Raw genomic sequence first — 10,434 nt, forward strand, 5'->3', positions numbered from 1 at the left:
TCTTACTTGGACAGTCTTCTGTGAAATGTGCCAATTCAGCACGAGCACTTCTGAGTAACAGAGGTGGCCACAAACCGCTTGCCAAGAAAACGCAGATGCAGCGGGACAAACCTGGCTGCAGCCAGCTCTGTAAGGCGCACCTCACAGCAGGAAGCGCCGCAAAGCATCTCCCAGCCCTGCGGAGGTGTCCCTCAAACATCCCCCTCACGAAGGAATTCCTAGACAGACCAATTCTAGACCAAGGAGCTGCTACTTAAGGGCTAAGCAAAACACTTCGACCGTGCTGAGCTTGGATCTACACAGCAAGGCTTAAGTTTATCTTTTAGGTAGGCCGCTCTTCCTGTTGTATCACCCAAATATGCAAATTTTACCAACACAGACTCAGCAACATGACATTTACATATCTATTTTATCAGCCTATATTTCAGCCCTTTATCAGTTCTTCCACACCACATTTCTTCCTCCTCTCCCTCACTTAAAGAGACACCAACTTGCTGAAGATTTAACTGTAAAGGATATAAACCTGAAAGGCTGTTGAGTAACACGCTACTTGCCATCTAAAATAAACTTACAGGCCACACCTCTGCAGACATCTTCCCTCTACTGGTACTTCAACACCGTTTTAAGGCTAGCTGGCTTCACTTTGCTCCAGGAATGTCAGCAAGACCACAATGATTTCCACACTTTATCTCTGAACTTCATTGTTTTCCTTCTAACTTATTTTCTTCCTAGCCCCCTCTTTCTCACTTCACAATCGATGGGAAATCCCCTGCAGAAGAAAGGCTATGTTTTCTGTTATGTCTGTACTAGCTACGATTCATCACAGAGTGCTTTAGTGCTGGTTTGATACTGTGACGTGTTGATATAATGACCAGCACCGTCGTGTACTCCGATGCCCTTCGTTTCAGGTGGGCAAGAGGTACTGAAAACACACCACAGAACTTTATAAAAACACTACTTACTTAGCTTAGCACTATTTCTGAAAGATAAATAAAATACAGGGGCTGGCAGGGACTGGAATTGTTTCTGAGAAGAGGCGAGTGCATTTTTTGCTTCGGTTAACATTTCATCACAGCACGTTTTATGAGAATAGCACAGCAAAAATTTGGATCTCTGGTTCCTTCATTTACTTTTGTATCAAATTCAGATGAAAAACAGATGTTTATTTGTAGCATCCTACAGCTGTCATACAAGAGTTGCTTCTGAGTAGAAATCTCCCTAATACTAATCAGGAAGACAAAAGAGAACACAGTAAAACCTGCTGTGCAAAGTACTGTTTGTCTGGACACAGCCTAGATAATATTGTCCAGAAGAAAAAAGGGGGCATGGCTCAGTTTTGCACCTAGGGGCAGAACTTAGCAAAGAATTAGGCAATGCAGCTTTTCTAAAAGAAAAATCCTAGCCTTTCTTGTCAGGGTAGACACTGTTTTCCTTCCTTTAATTCAGCTGTTTGCAGTGGGAGAACTCGACACAGGACAGCTTTCCTATCACAGCATGTGCTCACATGGCAAGTCCCACCATCGCTGCCCTCTGCCAGGTGCACTTTTCCCCAGGACTCAAACGAGAAGGGCGCGTGGGGTGGCTCTGAGCCCCACGGTGGGATGGAATAAGCAAGCTGCTGCACGTGAAGGGGAGACCACGCCTCGTCAACAGCCCAATCTTCCTCATACTCAACTGACTTTGAGGCCAACAAACTTTATCGTATTGGTCTCGGTGCAGTGTTTTCTGGAACTAGGGAATTAATAAAACAGAACATTAAAGAAACCAGTTGTTCCCTTTAGGGAAGTTAAATTAATAGAATAAACACAACCCAATTTTAGGTAGAAGCATGGCTCGATCAATCAGTAAATGTCACCGATTGCCTGGACAGGCATCAGAGGCTGAGCAATGCCCATTATTCCGACTTCCCTGTTCCCTGGCAGCAATAAATGGACAGAAATTACATGTGAAATTAAAGAGAGACAACTGAAACTGCAGAAAATATTTACCACAAGAAACTGTGAGCCCCCACCTGGTTTCCTCCATGGTTTGTCTTCAAATGAATCTAAATCCACTTCTATAACAGGCAATCCATTTATATTCCCTGCGGCATCTAAGTCAATACCTTTGGGCTGCAACTTGGCTTTGGAAAGAGAGAAACCGTTACCACTTTTAATGCAATGCCTTTAATCCACTCATTTGCTGAGCAAATTACTCCAGTCAAAAATAAAGCTCTACTGTGAATTCACTGCTGGCTTTGCAGCACGTAGGTAACCACAATCAAGTTTTTAATAAAAATTACTTCAGTGACTCTATAAATAAATAGCCAGCCAACCAGCACTTGCAGTGGAACAGCAGAGAAGCAAATTCAACCCAGACTGGTACTGGAGACAAATGGAGTAAATTATTAGAGCATGCATGAAATCTACCCCAAATGAAAAAGAATTAATTTTTCTCCCCAGGCAGAATATTTACTTTTCCCTCCCAAGATCCACACATTTTCTCCTAACAAACAAGAGACTTTTTTCAGGAGCAGTCTTAAGTGGACTGTGTAGCAACTGGAGTCAGCAAAAATCTGGATCTTCAAGGGGAGTTTGTTCTTATTTTCTCAATCAGAAGATAACTCATTTGCATAAAGAAATCAATGGAAGAAAGTCGATGAAGCCCATGAAAGGACAGTCTCACGTATGAGGAAGGACAGAACCCAAGTCTCAACGTACAGTATAAACTAAACTGAATGGTGGGGAAAGTTTCAGCTGCAGAAATACGCATAGCTGATAAACAAACGCCGGTCTTGAGTCTTTTAGTACCTTACACTGCAAGTAGCTCAGGACACTGACCACGGAGTTAAAGTTCTTCTCCTGGCAGTTTAAAATGTTTGGCCCCAGTGCAACAGTATAGTTTAGAAACATTCTGGGGTTTTATTATAAAATAATCAATGGGGGTTTTTTCTTCTAGTTTAAATAGAATTATAATCAGCTTGTTCGGTGATGGGTAGTCAAATCACTCCATTGCACCCTGGACCCTCAGCTGGCCTAGGAGCGCTTATCTTTAGGAAACGCATTTGCTATTCCCAGTTTAAATAAGATGCACTGATTTTATATCCATCCAGAGAACACGATTTGCAGGTGCTCCAGCCGTCAGCGCCGGGTAAGGGAAATACTGCAGAAGGTGAAGGATAAAAATAACAGCAATACCTGAAGCAGATGCTCCATAGCCTCTACCCGTTTTTAAGTTTAGATTCATAGGAGTTCCCCTATATGGAAAAGAATCACTACATTGGTATTTGAGCAAATCAATTGGTTGAAGATTTTCATGCAAGATATATTCAAGCCCTGACATCCTTTCAAAGACGCTTAGTTTGCTCGGGTTTATTCATGCCTCCCTACGGCTTTCAGTACTAAGTCTCAACACCTTAAAAGTGAGATTCATTTGCCCTAAGTTCCTCCAACCCTACAGAAACACAGCAGACATACTGACCGGCAACGGGACACACAAGGCTTGTCTTTTGCATGAAGGGCAGGGTTATTTCAAAGAGTGGTAGTTCCCGTTCCGCTCAGGAACGTACTCAGTATTTAAGTGGAACTGAATGACATGGAAACCACAGCTGCGCATAGGCCACAGAATGAGAAGAGAAAGGTACAAGAAGCAGGTTTCAAAACAGACGCCTTCAAAATCTAGTGAGCTGCTAACGGATGGAGCGTCGCTATTCAGAGTAATCCATCAGACTGAAACCACCTCTCCAGCAAAAGTAGGAAATTATCCATAAAGTGGAAAAATTAGAATATGCTGCAAAGCACATGTAAGTAATTTCCTTCAGAGGAAGGCTGCTAGCAGCAAGCAAAAATGCTGTGTTGTTATTTTTATTCAATGCAAATTAGGTAGAATTTTAAGTCAGTGACATAATTTCCTGGTTTGCAAATCCAGCCTCGCCATTTCTGAACCATGAAAAAAAAATCAGACAACTGAAAATCAGTAAATTCACAGCTTATGCAAATTCGTATCAATACGGATTTTGGTTCTTGAAGTTCTCACAGATGAGGAGTTAAATGTAACTTCCCACCTTTGACTTTGCCTGATGAAGCATAGTAATTATTTGATTAATTTTCCAACAACAGACCCATAAATTATTTTTCCTATTTTATAGATGGATTCTCCAACAAGCAATTGCAGGACAGAGCTGCCCATCAGCCTCTGATCCCGCTCCGGTGTTCTGGCCAGTGCTCCCATGTCTCCCACAAGACAGATCAGCTCTCATCCCCACTTTCAATCCCGATCAAGGTGCCAGAGCTACCTTGGATCAAAACTCGACACCGTAATCAGCGATACATACATGTACGAAGGTGCTCCCGTTTTAATGTTGCCAATAGTAACTTTCACGTCATCATCATCACTGTCGCTGTCACTGTCATCTTCATCATCTTCACCACTTGGAAGGGCCTAGCAACAATAAAAGCACACAGGAGCTCATTAATACATAAAACTGATAAATTCCCCGGGACAGTAAGCCAAATCTTACAAAGCTTGTATGATGAAGGACTATTAGAAAAAATGATTTAAAGGCATAACTTCCTACTGCACTCCAAGAGACAAAGCTTTGTCTCTGGAGGCAAAAAACCATGGAAGCCTTCAACATAAATGGACCCCCAAAGAAACTGCCATGTCCTTTGAAGAAGTGGCCCTACTTGAGAATCAGGGTAAGATTTCTGAAGATGGGGAAGGTTTAGCTCAGTTCTGAGATTTCATCATGTCCCACAGCCCCTCTGCCCTACTCTTTCTGAAGGAGCTAGGGCTTTTCTGACACATCCCCTTCAGAGGTGAATGGTGAAAGTATGGAATCACAAATAAAAGAACACCAAAATACATTCACCAGGCTTCACCAAAGAACCTTGGGGCAAATACTCTCTCAGCACAACTTCTGTGGTAGGAAGCTGTGGTCGAGCCCGGCTTGGCTTATTTAGCACAATTGGTCCCCAAGTCACTTAACTTTACATAAGAACTTCACGGCTGCCGATTCCACTCCGTGCAGCAACACTGCTGGGGCACAAAAGCAAAGGAAGTCTTCCAGATACACAGCAGCACGGTTTTGCAAGATGCATGAGCTGAATTAACACCTCGCTGCTACGAAAGGATATGACGAAGGTGCTCTTAACCCTCCCTCCTTTTCCATGGCACATGGGTTTGTCAGAACTCTGCACGAGCCCTCTTAACACACCACAGTGGCAGAAAATAAACCCATCAAAAAGACTAGAGGGAGACGGGGTGGAGAGGCAAGCCTTCTCCTACTCTTTTGGCACTGAGCCACTAGATTGCACTCTAGGAGGCCTGAGCCTGAATCAAAACTGATTCCTCGCACTTTGGGCTTTCCATCCCTCCGTCTCCCATATTTTACTGACCCTCGAGAAGTCATGCTAAATATCAAGCTGGAGGTAACATCATGTCCTGCTTTTCCTGCCAGACTGCAGCCATCAGAGGCCCTCACCTGCCTCTTCAGCAGGCACAAGCAATACCAAGCCTACACAAGGCAGGCTGAGAAGAGAAGCCCGTTGCTGCACCTAGCATTCATTGGGAGCTGACTATCAGCACACTCCTACGGTGCAAATGTAACATATTAGGCAGTACCAGCATCTCTGCACTTACATCTTTTCATCCATGAGTATTGAGAAGCACAAAAATAACTACGTCTACCATTTACAGTGGAACACATACGTGTTGCGACATCTCTCGGTCTTCATTGCTGACAGGCCGGTTCTCCTGAGGAGCATCTTGCAAAGGATGCGAAGACTCTGCATGTCTAGTAAATGTGACAGATAAAAGAAAGTGGAGAAGCCCAATCTACACGTTCACCTATAAACACTTCTAAAGCATCCGTCCAGGTGACTTTCATATAATGGCTTTATTCATGTAGTGTGTTTATTCTGCTGGCAGTTAGCTCAACCGTACAACAAAAATTAATCATCCTTGCTTGGCTTTGCTTGGGTTGGAAAGAATCAGCTTTGCGCTTCCAAAGAGCGCCTGACAGACAGCACGGCTGCCTGGCCAAACACCACCGATACAGAAGCGGCAGCTACAACAGCTTTCAGCTTCGGTTCAGCACAATCACAACAGATAGGAATAAGATCATAATAAGCAAAACTTCACCTTGTCCTTACGGATGCTAATCATTATGCATATATTGAGTAAGCAGCAGGGGCATCTGCCTCATAGAAATTAAGGGAAAAGTGATTGTAGTGTTTCTACAAATAGTTTCCATTAACAAGTAGTTAAAATTCAAAGTAGAAAAGGCATAATTATCTGCCCAAGCTTTGCATTCATTACAAGTTAGTCCTAATGCAACAATGGTCAGGTTCAGATTTACCTCCAGTTAAAGAGTTCGTACAAATGTTAACGTTGTTTATTGCGTTAGCCAAGCAAGAACGTCAAACTGGTATACACGTGCTAGAAAAGAGTAGGCCGAGCGTTATAAAACTAAAATACAAAGCGAGATCATTTTTTCTCTAATGTCATAGGCAAAAACCTAGTAGAACTTCAGAATAATGCTGGCTTTTCAGAAGAGACAACTAGAATAGCCGAGGCCCAGGAAACCCAATTCTCCACCAGTACTTTGTGGGGATATTGCTATCAATTTAAAACCCCATGTCGGATAACAAAGATACACAAGACTATCTTCAGAAAGAAACACATGTCACACCTAACAGAATCCAAACACTGGTCAGATTAAAGCCATTTCAGAGGCGGCAGGACAGGAGACACCAAACAAGTAAGCCAAAAGATCACACTAACGCAGCTCAGAAAGCAGTTACTGAGCGTAAAAAAAGAACAAACGAACAATTTGAGCAGTTACTGAAGCTCCCGCGTTAGAAAAGCCCCACGTACAGAGAAATTCAACAATCAAGCCGAGATCAAAAAGAAGGGATGCAGGTTCAGCAGCTAACTGAGGCAGCGCAGGTCCCCTTTTTGCCAAGTTCCTGAGGCGACAGCCGAAGCCACTTTAAGTTATAAAAAGTAGCCAAGACGTCTAAGGGAAAAATCAGCCTCTAGAAGTATTTCAAAGTTGCAGACACAGGCTGTTACGTAAGGACCAAAGGATGGACCACCGGAGGAAACCTCACAGGTGGCTCCAACACCTTTCGTGCTTTGTTTGCCAAACCCAGGCCGCATTGACCTCAACCCCAGAATTTTCTGAAGAATCCAAGACGACTGAATCAAGGAAGAGCGATAAGTATTACCTTCGGCTTCAAGTCACATGAAGTATCTGTGGGTGTGCATTAAAATTTATGAATCGGAGTTCAGGTAAACATTTGCTAAGTAACAGTCTCTCCCTAACCTGTTTGCTTCCCAGGAGTGAGCAATCTGACAGGTCCACAGCCATCATCTGCACGCAAAAAAATGTCGCAGCTATTTAACTTCCCTGGAAAGCCAACATAATCCTGCGCATCGCTGACGTGACAGCATCCTGCACAGACTGCTGGTGTTCAACGCGTCCTTTCGGCTAAGGACTGGTAACGGATATTGCATCCCGCACTACGCTGATTTCTGCTTTGTGGGTAGAGAGGAATACTCTAGACAAGCCAGCAACGCTTCCCTGGAGCTGCAGCCCTCCACAACATAGCAAACAGAGAGTAATTTTTCTTTAAACACCCCACAGCTCTTCATTTAGGAAGATTCTTATTGTACAACAAAGTAAAGAAAAAAAAAAAACAACAAACCAGAAGGGAGGGGGAGAAAAAAAAAACTGGAGAGCTAGCACAACCACTAATACTTTTCCTTCACACATCTCACCGTTATTGGACACAGTTGCTGGGAATTCAGATTTTTAATCTTGCTTGTAAAGTAAAATTACATCCAGATGAAAGTGACATGGAGCAAGAGATTTATGCAAGTTAACTGTAAATTTCTATCATCTAAACTAGAAGTTTTTCCTTCTCACAAAGCTCACTGGATGTTTTTAGGTAACAATTTACCAAGTTTGCCTAACACTTGTTTTTGAACAAGTTCTCTCATTCCCTAAGCACAGGATACTTACTACAGAGGTAGGACAGTATCCGTAACAACCTCAGAAATTCCAGATGCTGAACTCACAACGACCTTAAGGGACAATAAATATTAAACTGAGCTTCCGCAGGTGCCGAGCGCACATTGGTCCAGTGAAGATCAAGTCTTCTGAAAACCATGTTACATTAGAAAATGGCAAACAGATAATATTTCTGCTGAGAAAAAGAACTGCTGGTGCAAAACACACTGTGCTACAAATACAGGGGAGTTTTGATCAAGGACAGACGATGCTTTCCATACCGAGAAAGCACAACTGATCTCCAAGTCATCTCAAACGCTTTTATCTAAAAGTGTCACCCAAACCACATACTTCATAGATGTCTCACAATTTGTTGGTTCGATCGTGTCAAGATTTTAACCTAACCTCAAGGATTTTAGCTTTTCCAGGCTAATGCACAGGCCACGTTTCTACCAACACCAGGCCAACCCTCAAGGCACCATTTTTCCCCGGGAATTAAACTAGAAAACAGATCTGATTTAAAACTAATCAGGGAGGGATGAAAAAAAAAAAGGTGTTAAAAGTTGGTTTTGAGTCAAATCAGTTGACTGATCCATTCCACCCTCCAAATCTGTAAATGCTGTGCCAGCCCACGCGTGGCGGCTGGGGATGGCCCCACAGGGCAGGAAAAGCATAGGCTGCTGTTTCTGTCAACAGCATCAGCCTAAAGCACTCACGCCACTACGCTTAACGTGGCTTGATCTTCTTTGCAGCACATATTGTTATAAGCGATAAGCAGTCTCTGGACTCACCCAGAAATTGGTCCATCTTCTTGCTTACCAGTGGTGTCATCTGCAAAAATAAAAATTAAAAATTATTCAAGTGAAAGCAAAAAAGCTAAATTTAAGCACAAAACACGTCACAGCTACAGAATCACCTAGTACTGTCAGAGCACTATGACCCCAATGTTCTCTTTTCAACAAAGTTCAACCAGAAATGGAGCAACTACAAAAAAAACCCCAACCAAACCAACAAGCAAAGCCCATCTGCGGGAGCAAAGCCTCGCACCGCTGACACAGAATTCAAAATACGTATCCCAATGCCTCTGAGCACAAGGAGCGAAGGCAAACATCGCATAAGGAAACGAAGCCAGCTGTGAAGGTCTTTGCATTGACTTTCATCACACCAGGGGAGAAGAAACATAAAAGTATGCAGCTGGAAAGTCTACGAGGAGGACAAAGACGACTAAAGAAAGCCCTACATGTTTTCCTAGAGGCACGCACCCCCTCGGGGTCCCCTGCCAGCCCGGGGTTCACCTGCACCAGCCAGCTTAGTAAGATCCGGATGATTAGGAAGCCGAAATTGTACCAAAGCATCACGTTAACCTCTTTGCACCACGGTGTTATTGTTCAAAGGACAATAACCCCCAACCCCCCTCCCAAACCCACAGCAGCTGAAGCAGCCACCCCCGGGCGGAGAGGGCCCCCCAAGGTCCCGCACCCCGGGGGCGGGTGGGGACACCCCCCCCCCGCCCCGCTCCCAGCCCGGGGGCGGCCCGTAAGGCGGGACCGGGGTGTTGGGGGGGGGGAAGATGCCGAAGCCCGGCCCGGCAGCGCCCGGGGGCGGCGGTACCTACCCCCGTAGAGCCAGTGCTCCTCGTCCTCCTCCGCCTCCAGCGGCGCCGCGCCCGGCACGGCGCCAGCCGCCGGCGGCTCCAGCTCGGTGGCCATGGCCGCCGCGCCGCGGGGCTGAGGGGTGCGGGGCTGAAGGGAGCGGGGGGTCCCGAGCTGCCCGCCCGCCCCCGCACCACCGCGGGGAGGAGGAGGAGGAGGAGAGGCGGCGGCGGCCGGGGCCGCGCTAGGCTTCCGCCGGGGCCTGAGGCGAGGCGCGCATCCGCTGCGCTCGGCGCGGGGCGGGGAGGTCCGCAGCCACCGGGCCGCGCCGGGGCCGCCTCGCTAAGGGGCCGCCATTGCTCTTTCTTTGGCTCCCGAGGTTTGGGGATGGGGCTGGGGGCGGGAAGGCGCAGTGGAGGGCGAGACCCCCGCAGCGAGGGAGCGGAGGCCGCCGCCGCCGCCCCGGGCCGTAGCGCCGCCCGCACAAAAGGCGCCGGGCCCCGGGCGACCGCCGCGGCGCAGGACAGGCCGGCGGCAGCGCATGCGCCTGGGCGCCGCCGAGCATGCGCGGAGCGGCGCGCGGCGGCCGAGGGGAGGGAGCGCGGGATGGCGGGCGGGAGCGGCGTTCCCTCAGGCGGCGCTCGGCGGGAGCGGGCGGCCGCCGCTGCTGCGCTCCGGCCCCGTTCGGCGAGGCGGGGAACAGCAAGGCGGAGCAGCGAGGTGCTGGCGCTGGTCGCCAGCCGAACAAACAGGTGTCCACGTCCCAGTCAGGCTGGAGCCTTGTCCCCAGAGCCCAACAGCGCGGGAAGCGCACTGAGCTCGCTGTCGCTAACACCCAAAATCGCTGTG

The 10,434-nt window shown here is 46.8% G+C and overlaps 1 protein-coding gene across 1 annotated transcript in view; it reads right to left on the reverse strand.

Annotated features, from left to right (window-relative positions):
• LOC104047815 (pre-mRNA 3'-end-processing factor FIP1) overlaps positions 1 to 10,129 on the reverse strand; it is a 28,019-nt gene extending 17,890 nt beyond the window's left edge. Inside the window, exons 1-6 of the mRNA XM_064463428.1 lie at positions 9,609 to 10,129; positions 8,785 to 8,824; positions 5,689 to 5,773; positions 4,313 to 4,419; positions 3,177 to 3,235; positions 2,012 to 2,122 (exon numbers count right to left, since the gene is read on the reverse strand). Coding sequence (XP_064319498.1) covers positions 2,012 to 2,122; positions 3,177 to 3,235; positions 4,313 to 4,419; positions 5,689 to 5,773; positions 8,785 to 8,824; positions 9,609 to 9,702 — 496 coding nt within the window. The 5' untranslated portion in view covers positions 9,703 to 10,129. The remainder of the gene's footprint in view (positions 1 to 2,011; positions 2,123 to 3,176; positions 3,236 to 4,312; positions 4,420 to 5,688; positions 5,774 to 8,784; positions 8,825 to 9,608) is intronic.
• Positions 10,130 to 10,434: the final 305 nt, after the last annotated feature.

This window comes from Phalacrocorax carbo, chromosome 11, assembly GCF_963921805.1.
Source record: "Phalacrocorax carbo chromosome 11, bPhaCar2.1, whole genome shotgun sequence".
Taxonomy (NCBI): domain Eukaryota; kingdom Metazoa; phylum Chordata; class Aves; order Suliformes; family Phalacrocoracidae; genus Phalacrocorax; species Phalacrocorax carbo.